Source organism: Salmo salar, chromosome 05 (assembly GCF_965601325.2).
Source record: "Salmo salar chromosome 05, fSalSal1, whole genome shotgun sequence".
NCBI classification, from domain to species: Eukaryota; Metazoa; Chordata; class Actinopteri; order Salmoniformes; family Salmonidae; genus Salmo; species Salmo salar.
Window position 1 is genome coordinate 75,912,829 of NC_138295.1, and position 23,939 is coordinate 75,936,767.

The 23,939-nt window shown below is 43.0% G+C and overlaps 1 protein-coding gene across 4 annotated transcripts in view; it reads left to right on the plus strand.

Annotated features, from left to right (window-relative positions):
• Positions 1-23,847, plus strand: part of lass2 (LAG1 homolog, ceramide synthase 2 (S. cerevisiae)) — a 40,294-nt gene extending 16,447 nt beyond the window's left edge. For 3 of the 4 annotated variants that reach the window (XM_045717691.2, XM_045717692.2, XM_045717693.2), the window contains exons 3-11: positions 2,261-2,378; positions 2,979-3,097; positions 16,380-16,437; positions 16,935-16,985; positions 17,449-17,541; positions 18,355-18,483; positions 18,822-18,928; positions 19,154-19,307; positions 20,338-23,847. In XM_045717691.2, the coding sequence (XP_045573647.1) occupies positions 2,261-2,378; positions 2,979-3,097; positions 16,380-16,437; positions 16,935-16,985; positions 17,449-17,541; positions 18,355-18,483; positions 18,822-18,928; positions 19,154-19,307; positions 20,338-20,469 (961 nt within the window). In that variant the 3' untranslated portion in view covers positions 20,470-23,847. 4 annotated transcript variants of the gene reach the window in all.
• The last annotated feature ends 92 nt before the right edge of the window (positions 23,848-23,939 follow it).

A 23,939-nucleotide genomic window follows, 5' to 3' on the forward strand; every position in this document is an offset into this window, starting at 1 on the left:
ATCTGTCTACATGTGTTTATACCTCTTCTCTTTCCCCCATCTGTCTACATGTTTATACCTCTTCTCTTTCCCCCATCTGTCTACGTGTTTATACCTCTTCTCTTTCCCCCATCTGTCTACGTGTTTATACCTCTTCTCTTCCCCCCATCTGTCTACATGTGTTTATAGCTCTTCTCTTTCCCCCATCTGTCTACGTGTTTATAGCTCTTCTCTTTCCCCCATCTGTCTACATGTGTTTATACCTCTTCTCTTTCCCCCATCTGTCTACATGTGTTTATACCTCTTCTCTTTCCCCCATCTGGCAACATGTTTATACCGCTTCTCTTTCCCCCCATCTGTCTACATGTGTTTATACCTCTTATCTTTCCCCCATCTGTCTACGTGTTTATACCTCTTCTCTTTCACCCATCTGTCTACATGTGTTTATACCTCTTCTCTTTCCCCCATCTGTCTACGTGTTTATACCTCTTCTCTTTCCCCCATCTGTCTGTGTTTATACCTCTTCTCTTTTCCCCATCTGTCTACATGTGTTTATACCTCTTATCTTTCCCCCATCTGTCTACGTGTTTATACCTCTTCTCTTTCACCCATCTGTCTACATGTGTTTATACCTCTTCTCTTTCCCCCATCTGTCAACATGTTTATACCTCTTCTCTTTCCCCCATCTGTCTACATGTTTATACCTCTTCTCTTTCCCCCATCTGTCAACATGTTTATACCTCTTCTCATTCCCCCATCTGTCAACATGTTTATACCTCTTCTCTTTCCCCCATCTGTCTACATGTTTATACCTCTTCTCTTTTCCCCATCTGTCAACATGTTTATACCTCTTCTCTTTCCCCCATCTGTCAACATGTTTATACCTCTTCTCATTCCCCCATCTGTCAACATGTTTATACCTCTTCTCTTTCCCCCATCTGTCTACATGTTTATACCTCTTCTCTTTCCCCCATCTGTCTACATGTGTTTATACCTCTTCTCATTCCCCCATCTGTCTACATGTGTTTATACCTCTTCTCTTTCCCCCATCTGTCTACATGTTTATACCTCTTCTCTTTCCCCCATCTGTCTGTGTTTATACCTCTTCTCTTTCCCCCATCTGTCTACGTGTTTATACCTCTTCTCTTTCCCCTATCTGTCTACGTGTTTATACCTCTTCTCTTTCCCCCATCTGTCTACGTGTTTATACCTCTTCTCTTCCCCCCATCTGTCTACATGTGTTTATAGCTCTTCTCTTTCCCCCATCTGTCTACGTGTTTATACCTCTTCTCTTTCCCCCATCTGTCTGTGTTTATACCTCTTCTCTTTCCCCCATCTGTCAACATGTTTATACCTCTTCTCTTTCCCCCATCTGTCTACATATTTATACCTCTTCTCTTTCCCCCATCTGTCTACGTGTTTATACCTCTTCTCTTTCCCCATCTGTCTACATGTGTTTATAGCTCTTCTCTTTCCCCCATCTGTCTACATGTGTTTATACCTCTTCTCTTTCCCCCATCTGTCTACATGTGTTTATACCTCTTCTCTTTCCCCCATCTGTCTACATGTGTTTATACCTCTTCTCTTTCCCCCATCTGTCTACATGTGTTTATACCTCTTCTCTTTCCCCCATCTGTCTACATGTTTATACCTCTTCTCTTTCACCCATCTGTCTACATGTTTATACCTCTTCTCTTTCACCCATCTGTCTACATATTTATACCTCTTCTCTTTCCCCCATCTGTCTACATGTTTATACCTCTTCTCTTTCTACTCTTCTCCTGCTTTCCTATGCCTCTCCCTCTCCCCTCCCCCCTCCACATGCTCCACCCTTTTTCTCCTTCCCTCCCTCCCTCCCTCCCTCTCTCCCTCTTCCCTCTGTCCATCTTGTCCTCTCCTCCACTAGTCTTTAATTACATTATTTTACCTTCAATCTGTAATTTAATCCCGGTATGTTTTCACTGAGTCACTCTGATCATATCTCTGCTTCCTCTTCTCCTCTGTGTCCTTTCCTTCCCTCTCTTCTCCTTTTCTCTCATATTTTTAGAACCCACCTGTATGTCGTGTGTTAAGTTAGCCATAGCAATCAATCAAGACGTAACCTTTCTCTGTCACTCTCCACTCTCTCTATCACTTTCTCTCCCTCCCTTCATACCTCTCCATCCTCCCTCATAATAATATCAAACCCACATGCTCCAATCAACTGAACAATTGTGCCCAGCAATACCATGCCCTCTCTCTCTCTCTTCCTCCCATCTCATCCCCCTCTCTGTGTGTGCAGGTTAGTGGCCACCCCACTGGCTGCTGTCATGGGGGTGAAGGAGAAAGTTCGGCTCACAGTGTCACACAACCCCACACTGGAGTCATTCTACTGTACCACAACCAAGAACCCCTCACAGGTAACACAACTAAAAAAGACTACACCAATGCACGCAAGCACAGAGGCACATGCACACAGGTACGCACGCACACACATGAACACATTAACACTACACAATTGCTTCAGATCTTAATTTGTTCAGTCTTTTGTTGCAAAAACAATTCTGCACAGCAGGAAATGCAAACTTGTAGTGTATTTCAATTTTAAAAAGGCTTCTAAAGTTTGTCATTTCAGACTTGATTTCCCCTAACAAAAAATGTATCAACCCCTAATTATAATCCATATAATAATTCACACATCCTGTTGCTGCAGAATTATTTTCCTGCTTTAGCAAACTGACTCAAATTAAGATCCTACATCTGTATACAGCACCACACAAACTGACTCAAATTAAGATCCTATATCTGTATACAGCACCACACAAACTGACTCAAATGAAGATCCTATATCTGTATACAGCACCACACAAACTGACTCAAATGAAGATCCTACATCTGTATACAGCACCACGCAAATCATTATGCTAAACTGTATCCCTTTCTACCCTTCTCTCTCTCTCTCTCTCTCTCTCCCTCCCTTTCTCTCTCCCCCTATCCCCCGCTCTCCCTCCCTCCTACAGAGTTCTATAGACAGTCTGTGTAAGCAGACAGGTTGTTCAGAGAGACAGGTGCAGAGATGGTTCAGGAGACGCAGGAACCAGGACCGACCCAGTCTACTGAAGAAGTTCAAAGAGGCCAGGTACACACACACGCACAAATACCCATATGCATACACACTCCCACACATGCACACACATACACATGCATGAACACAGGCACAAAACAAGGTAACAACACAACAGCTTCACAAACAGCTGCTCAATGCAAATCTCTCACCAACACACCCACATGCACAGACACACACACGTGCTGACATTGGCCTGTGAGCACATGTCTGAGTGTTAAAGCATGAGTCTATTTACAGAATATCTGACACTCATTATATTTCCAGCCTGGTTTTATCAAGGCTCCTCCTACCCCCCGGGCCACACACACACACATACACACACACACATACGCCGCCCGCCCCTCGCATCCCTCACCAGTCCCAGGAGACAGTTTGGCCCTATCATCAGTATCAATTTATATCCCAACAGTGTGTGTCATTGTTATTGGACTGAGATAGTGGCTGTGTTACACTAATACTGAGATCACTACATGAGACAGTGGCTGTGTTACACTAATACTGAGATTAATATCACAATCACTAGTGTAGATACAACCTGTAGTTAATATCACAATCACTAGTGTAGATACAACCTGGAGTTAATATCACAATCACTAGTGTAGATACAACCTGTAGTTAATATCACAATCACTAGTGTAGATACAACCTGTAGTTAATATCACAATCACTAGTGTAGATACAACCTGTAGTTAATATTACAATCACTAGTGTAGATAACAACCTGTAGTTAATATCACAATCACTAGTGTAGATACAACCTGTAGTTAATATCACAATCACTAGTGTAGATAACAACCTGTAGTTAATATCACAATCACTAGTGTAGATAACAACCTGTAGTTAATATCACAATCACTAGTGTAGATACAACCTGTAGTTAATATCACAATCACTAGTGTAGATAACAACCTGTAGTTAATATCACAATCACTAGTGTAGATACCAACCTGTAGTTAATATCACAATCACTAGTGTAGATACAACCTGTAGTTAATATCACAATCACTAGTGTAGATAACAACCTGTAGTTAATATCACAATCACTAGTGTAGATAACAACCTGTAGTTAATATCACAATCACTAGTGTAGATACAACCTGTAGTTAATATCACAATCACTAGTGTAGATAACAACCTGTAGTTAATATCACAATCACTAGTGTAGATACAACCTGTAGTTAATATCACAATCACTAGTGTAGATAACAACCTGTAGTTAATATCACAATCACTAGTGTAGATACCAACCTGTAGTTAATATCACAATCACTAGTGTAGATACAACCTGTAGTTAATATCACAATCACTAGTGTAGATAACAACCTGTAGTTAATATCACAATCACTAGTGTAGATAACAACCTGTAGTTAATATCACAATCACTAGTGTAGATACAACCTGTAGTTAATATCACAATCACTAGTGTAGATAACAATCTGTAGTTAATATCACAATCACTAGTGTAGATACAACCTGTAGTTAATATCACAATCACTAGTGTAGATAACAACCTGTAGTTAATATCACAATCACTAGTGTAGATAACAACCTGTAGTTAATATCACAATCACTAGTGTAGATAACAACCTGTAGTTAATATCACAATCACTAGTGTAGATACCAACCTGTAGTTAATTTCACAATCACTAGTGTAGATAACAACCTGTAGTTAATATCACAATCACTAGTGTAGATACAACCTGTAGTTAATATCACAATCACTAGTGTAGATAACAACCTGTAGTTAATATCACAATCACTCGTGTAGATAACAACCTGTAGTTAATATCACAATCACTCGTGTAGATAACAACCTGTAGTTAATATCACAATCACTAGTGTAGATACAACCTGTAGTTAATATCACAATCACTAGTGTAGATACAACCTGTAGTTAATATCACAATCACTAGTGTAGATAACAACCTGTAGTTAATATCACAATCACTAGCGTAGATACAACCTGTAGTTAATATTACAATCACTAGTGTAGATACAACCTGTAGTTAATATCACAATCACTAGTGTAGATACAACCTGTAGTTAATATCACAATCACTAGTGTAGATACAACCTGTAGTTAATATCACAATCACTAGTGTAGATACAACCTGTAGTTAATATCACAATCACTAGTGTAGATACAACCTGTAGTTAATATCACAATCACTAGTGTAGATAACAACCTGTAGTTAATATCACAATCACTAGTGTAGATACAACCTGTAGTTAATATCACAATCACTAGTGTAGATAACAACCTGTAGTTAATTTCACAATCACTAGTGTAGATACAACCTGTAGTTAATATCACAATCACTAGTGTAGATACAACCTGTAGTTAATATCACAATCACTAGTGTAGATAACAACCTGTAGTTAATATCACAATCACTAGAGGCACCATCATATCATTATGTCATTATCGTCAAATTCACACAGATGATTCTCATGAGATTATGGATGTGATTTGTATTGAGACGGTATTCTCTGTTCAGTCTGTGTGTGTGCGTGTGTATTGCGACATCCCTGTCCTGAATCAGTCTAGTGTTTCTCTTCACACAGCCTCACTGTCCCTCTCTCTCTCCCTTTGTCTCTCTGTCTCTCTGTTTCTCACACAGTGGTATCCTACTCTCTCTCAGCCTTCTCTCTCTCCTTCCACTTAATCTCTCTCTCCCTTATTCCCCTGCTGAGTGTATTATTTCTCTCTTTGTCAGGAGGTCTATGTGTAGCTGGTGTATAGGAGTCAGGCGCAGGACAGCAGATAAGAGTAAATAAACATATTTTACTCAACATATAAATAAATGCAATATAAAAACAAAGCCCACAATAACGGACCTACCTACATAGAAACAATCACTCAAAACAAACATGGGGGAACAGAGGGTTAAATAATGAACAGGTAATTGGGGGATTGAAACCAGGTGTGTAAGACAAAGACAAAACAAATGGAAAATGAAAAGTGGATTGGCGATGGCTAGAACGCCGGTGACGTCGACCGCCGAACGAACAAGGAGAGGGACCGACTTCGGCGGAAGTCGTGACAGTCTTCCTTTCTTTCACCTCCTCATATATCTGTAGTCAGCAGGTTGTTGTGTTGTACAGTACTGGAGGTCTCCATCTGTAGTCAGCAGGTTGTTGTGTTGTACAGTACTGGAGGTCTCTATCTGTAGTCAGCAGGGTGTTGTACAGTACTGCAGGTCTCTATCTGTAGTCAGCAGGTTGTTGTGTTGTACAGTACTGGAGGTCTCTATCTGTAGTAAGCAGGTTGTTGTGTTGTACAGTACTGGGGGTCTCTATCTGTAGTCAGCAGGTTGTTGTGTTGTACAGTACTGGAGGTCTCTATCTGTAGTCAGCAGGTTGTTGTGTTGTACAGTACTGCAGGTCTCTATCTGTAGTCAGCAGGGTGTTGTGTTGTACAGTACTGGAGGTCTCTATCTGTAGTCAGCAGGTTGTTGTGTTGTACAGTACTGGAGGTCTCTATCTGTAGTCAGCAGGTTGTTGTGTTGTACAGTACTGGAGGTCTCTATCTGTAGTCAGCAGGTTGTTGTGTTGTACAGTACTGCAGGTCTCTATCTGTAGTCAGCAGGTTGTTGTGTTGTACAGTACTGCAGGTCTCTATCTGTAGTCAGCAGGTTGTTGTACAGTACTGGAGGTCTCTATCTGTAGTCAGCAGGTTGTTGTGTTGTACAGTACTGGAGGTCTCTATCTGTAGTCAGCAGGGTGTTGTGTTGTACAGTACTGGAGGTCTCCATCTGTAGTCAGCAGGTTGTTGTGTTGTACAGTACTGGAGGTCTCTATCTGTAGTCAGCAGGGTGTTGTACAGTACTGGAGGTCTCTATCTGTAGTCAGCAGGGTGTTGTACAGTACTGGAGGTCTCTATCTGTAGTCAGCAGGTTGTTGTGTTGTACAGTACTGGAGGTCTCTATCTGTAGTCAGCAGGTTGTTGTGTTGTACAGTACTGGAGGTCTCTATCTGTAGTCAGCAGGGTGTTGTGTTGTACAGTACTGGAGGTCTCCATCTGTAGTCAGCAGGTTGTTGTGTTGTACAGTACTGGAGGTCTCTATCTGTAGTCAGCAGGTTGTTGTGTTGTACAGTACTGGAGGTCTCCATCTGTAGTCAGCAGGGTGTTGTACAGTACTGGAGGTCTCTATCTGTAGTCAGCAGGGTGTTGTACAGTACTGGAGGTCTCTATCTGTAGTCAGCAGGGTGTTGTACAGTACTGCAGGTCTCTATCTGTAGTCAGCAGGGTGTTGTGTTGTACAGTACTGCAGGTCTCTATCTGTAGTCAGCAGGTTGTTGTGTTGTACAGTACTGGAGGTCTATCTGTAGTCAGCAGGGTGTTGTACAGTACTGGAGGTCTCTATCTGTAGTCAGCAGGTTGTTGTGTTGTACAGTACTGGAGGTCTCTATCTGTAGTCAGCAGGTTGTTGTACAGTACTGGAGGTCTCTATCTGTAGTCAGCAGGTTGTTGTGTTGTACAGTACTGGAGGTCTCTATCTGTAGTCAGCAGGTTGTTGTACAGTACTGGAGGTCTCTATCTGTAGTCAGCAGGTTGTTGTGTTGTACAGTACTGGAGGTCTCTATCTGTAGTCAGCAGGTTGTTGTGTTGTACAGTACTGGAGGTCTCTATCTGTAGTCAGCAGGTTGTTGTGTTGTACAGTACTGGAGGTCTCCATCTGTAGTCAGCAGGTTGTTGTACAGTACTGGAGGTCTCTATCTGTAGTCAGCAGGTTGTTGTACAGTACTGGAGGTCTCTATCTGTAGTCAGCAGGTTGTTGTGTTGTACAGTACTGGAGGTCTCTATCTGTAGTCAGCAGGGTGTTGTACAGTACTGCAGGTCTCTATCTGTAGTCAGCAGGTTGTTGTGTTGTACAGTACTGGGGGTCTCTATCTGTAGTCAGCAGGTTGTTGTGTTGTACAGTACTGGAGGTCTCTATCTGTAGTCAGCAGGTTGTTGTGTTGTACAGTACTGGAGGTCTCTATCTGTAGTCAGCAGGTTGTTGTGTTGTACAGTACTGGAGGTCTCCATCTGTAGTCAGCAGGTTGTTGTACAGTACTGGAGGTCTCTATCTGTAGTCAGCAGGTTGTTGTACAGTACTGGAGGTCTCTATCTGTAGTCAGCAGGTTGTTGTGTTGTACTGGAAGTCTCTATCTGTAGTCAGCAGGTTGTTGTGTTGTACAGTACTGGAGGTCTCTATCTGTAGTCAGCAGGGTGTTGTACAGTACTGGAGGTCTCTATCTGTAGTCAGCAGGTTGTTGTGTTGTACAGCACTGGAGGTCTCTATCTGTAGTCAGCAGGTTGTTGTGTTGTACAGCACTGGAGGTCTCTATCTGTAGTCAGCAGGGTGTTGTGTTGTACAGTACTGGAGGTCTCTATCTGTAGTCAGCAGGTTGTTGTGTTGTACAGTACTGGAGGTCTCTATCTGTAGTCAGCAGGGTGTTGTGTTGTACAGTACTGGAGGTCTCTATCTGTAGACAGCAGGGTGTTGTGTTGTACAGTACTGGAGGTCTCTATCTGTAGTCAGCAGGTTGTTGTGTTGTACAGTACTGGAGGTCTCTATCTGTAGTCAGCAGGGTGTTGTGTTGTACAGTACTGGAGGTCTCTATCTGTAGTCAGCAGGTTGTTGTGTTGTACAGTACTGGAGGTCTCTATCTGTAGTCAGCAGGTTGTTGTACAGTACTGGAGGTATCTATCTGTAGTCAGCAGGTTGTTGTACAGTACTGGAGGTCTCTATCTGTAGTCAGCAGGTTGTTGTACAGTACTGGAGGTCTCTATCTGTCGTCAGCAGGTTGTTGTGTTGTACAGTACTGGAGGTCTCTATCTGTAGTCAGCAGGTTGTTGTGTTGTACAGCACTGGAGGTCTCTATCTGTAGTCAGCAGGGTGTTGTGTTGTACAGTACTGGAGGTCTCTATCTGTAGTCAGCAGGTTGTTGTGTTGTACAGTACTGGAGGTCTCTATCTGTAGTCAGCAGGTTGTTGTGTTGTACAGTACTGGAGGTCTCCATCTGTAGTCAGCAGGTTGTTGTACAGTACTGGAGGTCTCTATCTGTAGTCAGCAGGTTGTTGTACAGTACTGGAGGTCTCTATCTGTAGTCAGCAGGTTGTTGTACAGTACTGGAAGTCTCTATCTGTAGTCAGCAGGTTGTTGTGTTGTACAGTACTGGAGGTCTCTATCTGTAGTCAGCAGGGTGTTGTACAGTACTGGAGGTCTCTATCTGTAGTCAGCAGGTTGTTGTGTTGTACAGCACTGGAGGTCTCTATCTGTAGTCAGCAGGTTGTTGTGTTGTACAGCACTGGAGGTCTCTATCTGTAGTCAGCAGGGTGTTGTGTTGTACAGTACTGGAGGTCTCTATCTGTAGACAGCAGGGTGTTGTGTTGTACAGTACTGGAGGTCTCTATCTGTAGTCAGCAGGTTGTTGTGTTGTACAGTACTGGAGGTCTCTATCTGTAGTCAGCAGGGTGTTGTGTTGTACAGTACTGGAGGTCTCTATCTGTAGTCAGCAGGTTGTTGTGTTGTACAGTACTGGAGGTCTCTATCTGTAGTCAGCAGGTTGTTGTACAGTACTGGAGGTATCTATCTGTAGTCAGCAGGTTGTTGTACAGTACTGGAGGTCTCTATCTGTAGTCAGCAGGTTGTTGTACAGTACTGGAGGTCTCTATCTGTCGTCAGCAGGTTGTTGTGTTGTACAGTACTGGAGGTCTCTATCTGTAGTCAGCAGGTTGTTGTGTTGTACAGCACTGGAGGTCTCTATCTGTAGTCAGCAGGGTGTTGTGTTGTACAGTACTGGAGGTCTCTATCTGTAGTCAGCAGGTTGTTGTGTTGTACAGTACTGGAGGTCTCTATCTGTAGTCAGCAGGGTGTTGTGTTGTACAGTACTGGAGGTCTCTATCTGTAGACAGCAGGGTGTTGTGTTGTACAGTACTGGAGGTCTCTATCTGTAGTCAGCAGGTTGTTGTGTTGTACAGTACTGGAGGTCTCTATCTGTAGTCAGCAGGGTGTTGTGTTGTACAGTACTGGAGGTCTCTATCTGTAGTCAGCAGGTTGTTGTGTTGTACAGTACTGGAGGTCTCTATCTGTAGTCAGCAGGTTGTTGTACAGTACTGGAGGTATCTATCTGTAGTCAGCAGGTTGTTGTACAGTACTGGAGGTCTCTATCTGTAGTCAGCAGGTTGTTGTGTTGTACAGTACTGGAGGTCTCTATCTGTAGTCAGCAGGGTGTTGTGTTGTACAGTACTGGAGGTCTCTATCTGTAGTCAGCAGGTTGTTGTGTTGTACAGTACTGGAGGTCTCTATCTGTAGTCAGCAGGTTGTTGTACAGTACTGGAGGTATCTATCTGTAGTCAGCAGGTTGTTGTACAGTACTGGAGGTCTCTATCTGTAGTCAGCAGGGTTGTGTGTACAGTACTGGAGGTCTCTATCTGTAGTCAGCAGGTTGTTGTGTTGTACAGTACTGGAGGTCTCTATCTGTAGTCAGCAGGTTGTTGTGTTGTACAGTACTGGAGGTCTCTATCTGTAGTCAGCAGGTTGTTGTACAGTACTGGAGGTCTCTATCTGTAGTCAGCAGGTTGTTGTGTTGTACAGTACTGGAGGTCTCTATCTGTAGTCAGCAGGGTGTTGTGTTGTACAGTACTGGAGGTCTCTATCTGTAGTCAGCAGGTTGTTGTGTTGTACAGTACTGGAGGTCTCTATCTGTAGTCAGCAGGTTGTTGTACAGTACTGGAGGTCTCTATCTGTAGTCAGCAGGTTGTTGTACAGTACTGGAGGTCTCTATCTGTAGTCAGCAGGTTGTTGTACAGTACTGGAGGTCTCTATCTGTAGTCAGCAGGTTGTTTGTTGTACAGTACTGGAGGTCTCTATCTGTAGTCAGCAGGGTGTTGTGTTGTACAGTACTGGAGGTCTCTATCTGTAGTCAGCAGGTTGTTGTACAGTACTGGAGGTCTCTATCTGTAGTCAGCAGGTTGTTGTGTTATACAGTACTGGAGGTCTCTATCTGTAGTCAGCAGGGTGTTGTACAGTACTGGAGGTCTCTATCTGTAGTCAGCAGGTTGTTGTACAGTACTGGAGGTCTCTATCTGTAGTCAGCAGGGTGTTGTACAGTACTGCAGGGCTCTATCTGTAGTCAGCAGGGTGTTGTACAGTACTGCAGGTCTCTATCTGTAGTCAGCAGGTTGTTGTGTTGTACAGTACTGGAGGTCTCTATCTGTAGTCAGCAGGGTGTTGTACAGTACTGGAGGTCTCTATCTGTAGTCAGCAGGTTGTTGTGTTGTACAGTACTGGAGGTCTCTATCTGTAGTCAGCAGGTTGTTGTACAGTACTGGAGGTCTCTATCTGTAGTCAGCAGGTTGTTGTGTTGTACAGTACTGGAGGTCTCTATCTGTAGTCAGCAGGTTGTTGTGTTGTACAGTACTGGAGGTCTCTATCTGTAGTCAGCAGGGTGTTGTGTTGTACAGTACTGGAGGTCTCTATCTGTAGTCAGCAGGTTGTTGTACAGTACTGGAGGTCTCTATCTGTAGTCAGCAGGTTGTTGTGTTGTACAGTACTGGAGGTCTCTATCTGTAGTCAGCAGGGTGTTGTGTTGTACAGTACTGGAGGTCTCTATCTGTAGTCAGCAGGTTGTTGTGTTGTACAGTACTGGAGGTCTCTATCTGTAGTCAGCAGGGTGTTGTGTTGTACAGTACTGGAGGTCTCTATCTGTAGTCAGCAGGTTGTTGTGTTGTACAGTACTGGAGGTCTCTATCTGTAGTCAGCAGGTTGTTGTGTTGAACAGTACTGGAGGTCTCTATCTGTAGTCAGCAGGTTGTTGTGTTGTACAGTACTGGAGGTCTCTATCTGTAGTCAGCAGGTTGTTGTACAGTACTGGAGGTCTCTATCTGTAGTCAGCAGGGTGTTGTGTTGTACAGTACTGGAGGTCTCTATCTGTAGTCAGCAGGTTGTTGTGTTGTACAGTACTGGAGGTCTCTATCTGTAGTCAGCAGGTTGTTGTACAGTACTGGAGGTCTCTATCTGTAGTCAGCAGGGTGTTGTGTTGTACAGTACTGCAGGTCTCTATCTGTAGTCAGCAGGTTGTTGTGTTGTACAGTACTGCAGGTCTCTATCTGTAGTCAGCAGGTTGTTGTGTTGTACAGTACTGGAGGTCTCTATCTGTAGTCAGCAGGTTGTTGTGTTGTACAGTACTGGAGGTCTCTATCTGTAGTCAGCAGGGTGTTGTGTTGTACAGTACTGGAGGTCTCTATCTGTAGTCAGCAGGTTGTTGTGTTGTACAGTACTGCAGGTCTCTATCTGTAGTCAGCAGGTTGTTGTGTTGTACAGTACTGCAGGTCTCTATCTGTAGTCAGCAGGTTGTTGTGTTGTACAGTACTGCAGGTCTCTATCTGTAGTCAGCAGGTTGTTGTGTTGTACAGTACTGGAGGTCTCTATCTGTAGTCAGCAGGTTGTTGTGTTGTACAGTACTGGAGGTCTCTATCTGTAGTCAGCAGGGTGTTGTGTTGTACAGTACTGGAGGTCTCTATCTGTAGTCAGCAGGTTGTTGTGTTGTACAGTACTGGGGGTCTCTATCTGTAGTCAGCAGGTTGTTGTGTTGTACAGTACTGGAGGTCTCTATCTGTAGTCAGCAGGTTGTTGTACAGTACTGGAGGTCTCTATCTGTAGTCAGCAGGTTGTTGTGTTGTACAGTACTGGAGGTCTCTATCTGTAGTCAGCAGGTTGTTGTACAGTACTGGAGGTCTCTATCTGTAGTCAGCAGGTTGTTGTGTTGTACAGTACTGGAGGTCTCTATCTGTCGTCAGCAGGTTGTTGTGTTGTACAGTACTGGAGGTCTCTATCTGTAGTCAGCAGGTTGTTGTGTTGTACAGTACTGGAGGTCTCTATCTGTAGTCAGCAGGGTGTTGTACAGTACTGCAGGTCTCTATCTGTAGTCAGCAGGTTGTTGTGTTGTACAGTACTGGAGGTCTCTATCTGTAGTCAGCAGGTTGTTGTGTTGTACAGTACTGGGGGTCTCTATCTGTAGTCAGCAGGTTGTTTTGTTGTACAGTACTGGAGGTCTCTATCTGTAGTCAGCAGGTTGTTGTGTTGTACAGTACTGCAGGTCTCTATCTGTAGTCAGCAGGTTGTTGTGTTGTACAGTACTGCAGGTCTCTATCTGTAGTCAGCAGGTTGTTGTGTTGTACAGTACTGGAGGTCTCTATCTGTAGTCAGCAGGTTGTTGTGTTGTACAGTACTGGAGGTCTCTATCTGTAGTCAGCAGGGTGTTGTACAGTACTGGAGGTCTCTATCTGTAGTCAGCAGGTTGTTGTGTTGTACAGTACTGGAGGTCTCTATCTGTAGTCAGCAGGGTGTTGTGTTGTACAGTACTGGAGGTCTCTATCTGTAGTCAGCAGGTTGTTGTGTTGTACAGTACTGGAGGTCTCTATCTGTAGTCAGCAGGTTGTTGTGTTGTACAGTACTGGAGGTCTCTATCTGTAGTCAGCAGGGTGTTGTACAGTACTGCAGGTCTCTATCTGTAGTCAGCAGGTTGTTGTGTTGTACAGTACTGGAGGTCTCTATCTGTAGTCAGCAGGTTGTTGTGTTGTACAGTACTGGAGGTCTCTATCTGTAGTCAGCAGGTTGTTGTGTTGTACAGTACTGGAGGTCTCTATCTGTAGTCAGCAGGTTGTTGTGTTGTACAGTACTGGAGGTCTCTATCTGTAGTCAGCAGGTTGTTGTACAGTACTGGAGGTCTCTATCTGTAGTCAGCAGGTTGTTGTGTTGTACAGTACTGGAGGTCTCTATCTGTAGTCAGCAGGTTGTTGTGTTGTACAGTACTGGAAGTCTCTATCTGTAGTCAGCAGGTTGTTGTGTTGTACAGTACTGGAGGTCTCTATCTGTAGTCAGCAGGGTGTTGTGTTGTACAGTACTGGAGGTCTCTATCTGTAGTCAGCAGGTTGTTGTGTTGTACAGTACTGGAGGTCTCTATCTGTAGTCAGCAGGTTGTTGTACAGTACTGGAGGTCTCTATCTGTAGTCAGCAGGTTGTTGTGTTGTACAGTACTGGAGGTCTCTATCTGTAGTCAGCAGGTTGTTGTGTTGTACAGTACTGGAGGTCTCTATCTGTAGTCAGCAGGTTGTTGTGTTGTACAGTACTGCAGGTCTCTATCTGTAGTCAGCAGGTTGTTGTGTTGTACAGTACTGCAGGTCTCTATCTGTAGTCAGCAGGTTGTTGTGTTGTACAGTACTGGAGGTCTCTATCTGTAGTCAGCAGGTTGTTGTGTTGTACAGTACTGGAGGTCTCTATCTGTAGTCAGCAGGTTGTTGTGTTGTACAGTACTGGGGGTCTCTATCTGTAGTCAGCAGGGTGTTGTGTTGTACAGTACTGGAGGTCTCTATCTGTAGTCAGCAGGTTGTTGTGTTGTACAGTACTGTGTGACAGGACTGAACTGGGAGGCTACTGTATGACTGTTCCCATTGTATGCTGGGAAGTTTGCAAGGGACTGTTCCACTACCATTTAGCAGAATGTGTGTATGTTCTCTTTACTGTACATATACAGTGCATTCAGAAAGTATTCAGACCCCTTCACTTTTGACAATTTTTTTTACATTACAGCCTTATTCTAAAATGTATTACATATATTTTTTCCCTCATCAATCTACATACAATCCCCATAATGACAAAGTGAAAACAGGTTTTTAGAAATTTGTGCAAATGTATTAAAAATAAAAAACTGAAATACTTTATTTACAGTATTCAGGCCATTTGTTATGAGATTTGAAATTGAGCTCTGGTTCATCCTTTTTCCATTGATCATCCTTGATGTTTCTACAAGTTGATTAGAGTCCACATTTAGTCAAATGTATTGATTGGACATAATTTGGAAAGGCACACACCTGTCTAGATAAGGTCCCACAGTTGACAGTGCATGTCAGAGCAAAAACCAAGCCATGAGGTCGAAGGAATTGTCCATAGAGCTCCGAGACAGGATTGTGTTGGGGCACAGATCTGGGAAGGGTATCAAAAAATGTCTGCAGCATTGAAGGTCCTCAAGAACACAGTGGCCTCCATCATTCTTAAATTAACTAAGTTTGGAACCAGCAAGACTCTTCCTAGAGCTGGCCGCCCGGCCAAACTGAGCAATCAGGGGAGAAGGGCCTTGGTCAGGGAGGTGACCAAGAACCCGATGGTCACTCTATGGGAGAACCTTCCAGAAAGGGAGATACCTAGTCAGTTGTACAACTGAATGCATTCAACTGAAATGTGTCTTCCGCATTTAACCTAACCCCTCTGAATCAGAGAGATGCGGGGGGCTGCCATAAATGACATCCACGGCCCGGGGAACCATCTCTGCAGCACTCCACCAATCAGGACTTTATGGTAGAGTGGCCAGACGGAAGCCACTCCTCAGTAAAAGTCAGATGACAGCCCTGCTTGTAAAAAATGATCTGTTCTGATGAAACCTAGATTGAACTATTTGGCCTGAATGCCAAGTGTCACGTCTGGAGGAAACCTGGCACCATCCCTACAGTGAAGCATGGTGGTGGCAGCATCATGCTGTGGGGATGTTTTTCAGCAGCAGGGACTTGGAGATGAGGGAAAGATGAACGGAGCAAAGTACAGAGAGATCCTTGATGAAAACCTACTCAGGACCTCAGCCTGGGGTGAAGGGTCATCTTCCAAAAGGACAATGACTCTAAGTACACAGCCTAGACAACACAGGAGTGGCTTCGGGACAAGTCTCTGAATGTCCTTGAGTGGCCCAGCCAGAGCCTGGACTTGAACCCGATCGAACATCTCTGGAGAAACGTGAAAAGAGCTGGTCAGCGACGCATGGTGTTTGCAACGTCAGGGTTGTGGGTTCAATTCCCACAGGGGACCAGTATGGGGGGAAAAAAATAATGTATGAAAAATGTATGAAATGTAGGCATTCACTACTGAAAGTCGCTCTGGATAAGAGCGTCTGCTAAAATGACTAAAATGTAACAAAAAATGTAAAATACCCAAGAAGACTTGAGGCCATAATCGCTACCAAAGGTGCTTCAACAAAGTACTGAGTAAAGGGTCGGAATACTTATGTAAATATGATACTTAAGTTTTGTATTTTTAATACATTTGCAAACAAATCTAAAAAGCTGTTTTTGCTTTGTCATTATGGGGTATTGTGTGTAGATTGATGAGGGAAAAAAACAATTTAATCAATTTTAGAATAAGGCTGTAGCGTAACAAAATGTGGATAAAGTCAAGGGGTCTGAATACTTTCTGAATGCACTATAGTATAAAGTCTGTGTGTGTGTTGTCCAATGATTTTGTGTGTTCTCTTGCAGTTGGAGATTCACCTTTTACCTTCTTGCTTTCATTGCTGGCCTGGCTGCCCTCATTGACGTGAGTACTGCTGTTTCACCTTTGACCTTTAAAACTCTCGCCTGTCTCCAAGCTAATCTCCCTGCACCCTGTCATAACTCATCGTTTAAACTGACTTCTGTCATAACTCATCGTTTAAACTGACCTCTGTCATAACTCATAGTTTAAACTTTAGATCCTAGTTAAACCATTGATAGGAGAAACAGAGCTTGTTCACTGACAGCATTAATGTGTTACAGGATACTAAGATAGAATAGAAGCCTTGTCAACAACAGTGCTGGTTATATCAGGGACAACTGAGGATCCAAAACAAATGTTATACAATTTGATGTTTTCATAACATGATTAATAAAATAACTTATGAATGACACTGGAAGAGAATTAAAAAGCCACATTAATATATAGAGGGAAAGAGGGTGTGAAAATGATTTATCACTTCTTCTGTTTCATTGCTGTATTTCTCTGTGACTGAAATTAGAACTGTCCGATTTATGTATGACTCTCTCTCCCTCTCTCAGAAACCCTGGCTGTATGACTTTAAGGAGATGTGGCAGGGCTTCCCTATTCTGGTATGTCCCTCTGGTTATTGATGAGTGGTAACTAATACATTGTAACATAGGAAAGTAATTGGAAGGCATAAATCATAATCAATCCTATCATGTTATGTCCAGTGTTTGACTGTGTTCAGAAAGCATATTATGGAAGTATCAATGTATGTTATTGATATTATCTTGCTCTTTCTATCCTCTCTCTCTCTCTCTCTCCCCTATAATCTCCCCATCCCATCTCTCTCCCTATCCCTTCATCTCTCATCAATTTCTCTCTATCCCTCCCTCATCAATTTCCCTCCATCCCTCATCAATTTCCCTCCATCCCTCATCTATTTCTCTCTCCATGCCTCCATCTCTCATCAATTTCTCTCCATCCCTCCATCTCTCATCTATTTCCCTCCATCCCTCCATCTCTCATCAATTTCTCTCCATCCCTCATCTATTTCTCTCTCCATCCCTCAATCTCTCATCTCTCCCCCAGACTCTCCTGCCGTCTCAGTATTGGTACTATATGATAGAGCTGGGTTTCTACGTCTCTCTAGTCTTCAGTGTGGCGTCAGACGTCAAACGGAAAGTAAGTGTGCAACATGCCTGCTCTACGAAACACACTATGCTTGTAACAATCAAGTATACAGTATACAAATGAAGCACTAAAAATGGTGGTACAGAATCCCTTTACTTACAGTCCTATTCACTTTAAGAGTCAATCAATTACAGCACGCAGATCACCTGAAGATTCTTCCATACATGGGGGAGTGCAGTTTACAAGATCAGGGATAGTGGTTAACCAAGCCTGCACACTCTGTTAGCTACAAGTGATTCATTGAAAGCAGTAAGCAAGTCTTTCCGATCCCTCTCCTGCTGTCGCCATGGTGTTGCCCCTGTGCTGACGACCAGGGGTTACTGTCATGACACTGATGTCAGTGTGTATAGGGCCAGGGGGCAACTTCAGGAGGTGGACATTAGACTGATATGACGTGTTTGTGTGTGTGGAGCCGGAGGTTAAAGGGGAGTTTGTCAGTGGACTCTACTCCACTAGGGTCAGGTCAGTACAGACAGTGTGTACCTGCTAAAGTCACCTGATGGTCCTCTGGCATGATTTACTATAGTGTGTGTGTGTGTGTGTGTGTGTGTGTGTGTGTGTGTGTGTGTGTGTGTGTGTGTGTGTGTGTGTGTGTGTGTGTGTGTGTGTGTGTGTGTGTGTGTGTGTGTGTGTGTGTGTGTGGTGGTGTGGTGGTGCGTGCGTGCGTGCGTGCGTGCGTGCGTGCGTGCGTGCGTGCGAAGGATCAGAATGTTATCAAGGTAACAAAACACAAACTCTAACCTTCTCTCTCCCTCCCTGCATGTCTCTCTTTCCCTCCTTCTCTCCCTCCCTTCCTCTCTGTAGGACTTTAAGGAGCAGATGGTTCACCATATGGCCACCATCTTCCTCATCAGTTTCTCCTGGTGTGTCAACTACATCAGAGCGGGCACGCTCATCATGCTGCTGCACGACTCCTCCGACTATTTACTGGAGGTACAACCAATTACAGGAGAGCTGGGTCGCCAGCATAACATGATAATAATATCACTGCCATGATACGATAATAAACACAATAATACTATGGTGATTTAGTAGTTGCTGTTATCCAAAACAACTTACAGTTAGCACATGTAGTTTGTAAGTGGGGCCCACAGGGGAATCACCCACAAGGAAATCCCATTTTATTTGATAAACCAGGAAGTGGACAAAGTACTACTGATATTGGAGAAGTGGAGATATGGAGAGATTTAGTACTGTCACCTGGTGGAAGAAATATGCCATTACAATAATTTTCTAACAACAACAACAACCTTTCTCTCTCTCTCTGATAGTCCGCTAAGATTTTCATCTATGCTGGATGGAGAAACACCAGTAACTACGTCTTCTTCCTCTTCGCTGCCGTCTTCATCTTCACTAGACTCTATATCTTCCCCTTCTAGTGAGATGACACCTGAACACTCCCACCACACACCAATGTTCTGTCTCTCTCACACCCATTCTGATTGTTTTATTTATGTAACCTTTATTTAACTAGGCAAGTCAGTTAACAACACATTCTGATTAGCATCATAAATGTCTGTTAATTGTCTATTGGTTGTTACTGATGTTATTCGCTCTTCTTGCCCCCCCCCCCCCCCCCCCCCCCCCCCCCTCTCTCTCTCAGCATCATTTATTCTACGTACATTTATCCAATGACTATGTACTCTCCGTTCTTTGGATACTACTTCCTGAATTTCCTTATGATGGTGCTGCAGTGTCTCCATATCTTCTGGGCCATCCTCATTCTGCGTATGGCCGTCCGCTTCCTGAGCAGCGATGTATGTACACAACACTGCACACACAACCTGACAACACTGCACACCCTCTGACAACACTACACACATACACCCTAATAACACTACACACACACACACACACCCTGACAACACTACACACACACATCCTGACAACACTACACACACCCTGACAACACTACACACACACACATCCTGACAACACTACACACACACATCCTGACAACACTGAACACACATCCTGACAACACTGAACACACATCCTGACAACACTGAACACACATCCTGACAACACTACACACACATCTAGACAACACTACACACACAACCTGGCAGCACTGAACACACATCCTGACAACACTAGACACACAGCCATTACAGTACTGCACACGCATCCTGACAACACTGAACACACAACCCAGTCTATCTTTATTGTTTTTCTTGTATGTGAGAGAGAAATTAATATGTGGGAAACAGATGTAGAGACATAGAGAGACTGGGAGAGGAGGGGTGGGTGGAGGAGAGAGACTGGGAGAGGAGGGGTGGGTGGAGGAGAGAGACTGGGAGAGGAGGGGTGGGTGGAGGAGAGAGACTGGGAGGGATGGGTGGAGGAGAGAGACTGGGAGAGGAGGGTGGGTGGAGGAGAGAGACTGGGAGAGGAGGGGTGGGTGGAGGAGAGAGACTGGGAGGGGTGGGTGGAGGAGAGAGACTGGGAGGGGTGGGTGGAGGAGAGAGACTGGGAGAGGAGGGGTGGGTGGAGAAGAGAGACTGGGAGAGGAGGGGTGGGTGGAGGAGAGAGACTGGGAGAGGAGGGGTGGGTGGAGGAGAGAGACTGGGAGAGGAGGGTGGGTGGAGGAGAGACACTGGGAGAGGAGGGGTGGGTGGAGGAGAGAGAAAGTTTATTCAGAAATCACACGTTGATATGTGTTGGAAAGCCCAGCTGATAAAGAGCAGCAGTCTGGTTTGGGTTGTTTGCGGAAAGGAAAAGTAATGTCTCTGGACGGATGACATGTTTCTAAACACACCTCTCTTTCTTTCCCTCCTTTCGCTTCAGGAAAAGGTGGAGGACGAGAGGAGCGATAAAGAAGAGACAGACGAGTCAGGGGAGGAAGAGGAAGGGGTGGAGAAGAAAGGCGCGGTGCAGAATGGTCACGCCGCTCACCACAACCACCGCAAGACGGAGTAATGAAAACGTGTGCCAGGAAGTAAGAGTGTGAAGAATTCACATCCCTCACTCAGCAGAGTGGGAGAGATGGAGGGAAGAGGAAAGGGAGAGAGTGGTAGGGAAAATGGATGAAGGAGAAGGAAAGGCATTCCTAAAGCCTGAGAACTACAGGTAGACCTGTACCTGTGGTTAGATACACTGTACTACAGTATAAACACTCAGTCACACACACAATTTTGGATATACTACATTAATTGGCATGGACCTGTTATTATAGTCCATTAATAACACACACACACACACACACACGGGTAAATCTCACGAAACTGTAAAAAAAAAAAAAAAAAAAAAAAAAAACATTTTGTCATTTTTCACGAAATGTCCTCTTAAATTACTGAGATTAGGATCTATACGTATCCATTTCATAATTATTATTAGTTTTTTTTATCAGATATTATGCATTCTACCAACATTTTCACCAAATTCTCATTTGTTTTCGAAGTCCAAAAAAGTTATAAATCAATATATATAATATTTTTTAACATTGCTCCCCTAATGAAAATGCCTGAGTTAAACATAACACTGAAAATACAAATATTTTTAAATGACAATTATTATAACATTAAAATCAGACTTTTTCCCAATTTGAGCTCTTTAGCTTTTTTTCTAAGGACTACTCTAGATGATGCATCATGGGTAAAGAAATGTTTATTTAAAATCTGGAGTTTTATAGGTACTTGAAAAAAATGGTAATGAGACATATCCACAGACACTGCTTGTATGTAATAAATATTATAGTTTAATGTAAACTTCAAGTAGTATACCATTTTTATAATTTATGGACAAACTACAGCAACGTATTTTGTTTTATTTAAATAAGTTAGGTTTTTCTAAAGATGTATTTTTATAACATTACCATGAATTTAATCAGGATGCATTTCAGTAATGAAAATGTTTTTTGTTTTTTTATAATTCAAGACACTTTCCCCAAAAACTAGACATCTTAGTCCTCAGGATGTCTAAAACTAGACATCTTAGTCCTCAGAATGTCTAAAACTAGACATCTTAGTCCTCAGAATGATAGTTGATTTTTGCAGATGCATCATAGTTTTGTAACTCAATTTGTTCCAGACATTTTAAAACTGGTTTCATGAGAATACCCCCCCCCCCCCCACACACACAAGTTAAGGAATAGCACTGGGAACGTCAGTGTGATTTCAGTCCCTCTAAAAGAGTGTTCAAAAGGATGTGAAAGGAAGAGAGGACAGAATGATGAGAATGAAGGGAAGAAGAGAAGGGGAGAAAGTGTGATGCAGCTTCTACTATGGCTCTTCTTACTGTACTCATGTGCCTTACAGCCAGACTATGGTGCTTTTACCTTATTCTTTTATTTTTCACTTACCTTGTTGTTGCTTTAAACATGTTTTGTCCATGTGCCTTTATGTCCAATACTCCAATTGCCATGAAAGACAGACTTTAGAAAAGAGACACAACAAGATTTAACCTGACACACAAATACACAATCATGTGAATGTGTCCTTGTGTGAATGTTGATTTGGGGCTGACTTACAGATTCGCCGGCCCTGGTTTTTATGATTCTATGCAATTATGTTTTTTTCTGCTCAGCTCCTGTAGTGCATCTGAATGGGCGTTGTTTGATGTTGTTTGGGACACCTCTAAGCTTGTAGAAGCCATGCAGTAAGATAGTGAGGGAGTCTGGTTGTCTCCCTCACTGGTAGCATGGGTTTAAATACTGCACTGTATGGACCTTGATTTGAGGGCCTGTTTATAAACTGCTTTATTGAATGGTTAGTAAACAATGTAATAATGTGAATAACTGGTTCATAAACTGTAATAATGTTTAACTGGATAATAAACGATGTAATCATGTTTATAAGCAGCTTATAAGCAGTCCTTCAAACGAAGTGTTAAATAGTTTTTTGGGTATATTGAGATTCTGCTGATTCTGAATGATGCTCTCCTTCCTCTGCTGATGTCATGTTTATGTGCCAGTGGTAACGTTCTCTCTGTAGACACTCTCCTTTGACATTGGAGAGGAAAATACTTTTTATCAAACAGTTTTATCATGTTTTCACTCTGTACGTGCGTGAATAATTCAGCATATCTTCTGAGTGTCATTGACATCTTACCAAGTTCACACAGGCAGAACTTTATTTTCAGTATATTTCAATAGTTTTTGCAAAAACAAAAATTGCCATTGTAAATGTAAAGGCAAAAAACAACAACAGTCCAGCCAGTCAGGATCCCAAATAGAATGTCAATAATTCAGATTTTTTTTAAAGCAATATTTTAACTGTTTTCCAGTCTAGACCAGTTAAGACCAGTTGTGGTTTCATTCCAGTGTGGTATGACGCATGTCATCGACTAGAGATGCATTCAACTCCTCTAACGTTAATGAAGCTCCCAACTCTTGAGCGCCCACCAACAATCCAATTCATCAAGAATGTTCGACAACAGGAGCGAACTGTTCTATTCTATTGAAAACACTTGATTGTGTACTCTTTCTTCCAACAATGACCTTGTAAGGACGAAGGTTTTCTGCAAATGTTTGCAGAGTTGAACGCCAGTCTGGTTTGGTCCAGTCCAATCTGTTTCTGGGCACAATGATCCAGTAGAATCCTGACCCACACTGATGATATCATGCATCATGATGGATATTCATCGGGGGCCTGGGTTGGTTGGTCAGAACAGGACATTTCTTCTCAGGAGACTGGAAAGGGCCATTGTAATTTAGGATTTATTTAGGGCAGATTTTTTAGGCCATACTGCCCCGGATTAGATTATCCCGTGTGTGTGTGTGTGGTATGTGTTTTGCTGTTATTCTAGAGTGATTTGAGGTATGATTCCTATGAGAAACAGGTTTACAGTCATGTTTCATTTTTGACATCATTGTTTCAGAAAAGTTAGGATTTTTCTTGAGTTTGGATTTGAGCAATTCAATTGCTCAGTAAGCAAAAGTATGATACATGGAAGTGTTGTATTTTTATCATTATATATTTTCAATTGTTGTTGTATGTTAAGTGCCTTATCTGTAATGTATGGGATAGCCTACCCTCTCACCTTTCTACCTTCTTCAGCTCCTCTCATCCTCATTCATCCTTTCTCCCTCTTTCTTTTCCTTCTTATTGTTCCATATGTCCCCCACTCCTTCTACTCATCCATCTCCTCCCTCATTCTGAGATCCTCCCCTCACAGCCTTTCACATCCCCATTCCAACCCTCGTTCATTTGTACTAACCTTGACCAATCTTCCTCTCTTCCCCCGCCGCTTTGGAAAAACAACAGTCACGTAATTACAGTGTTATTTTTGTGTCTTTATTATGACGCTTAAGTATTATCATTAATAATAAAAACAACGATCATGAATCACTATGCCAAACCTGTCTACTCCAATGTTTGTTTTACACTCAAATTATGAAGTTCTCCTCACTGATGGATAACAGGAGAGTATCTATAGGTTTCCTATGTCTT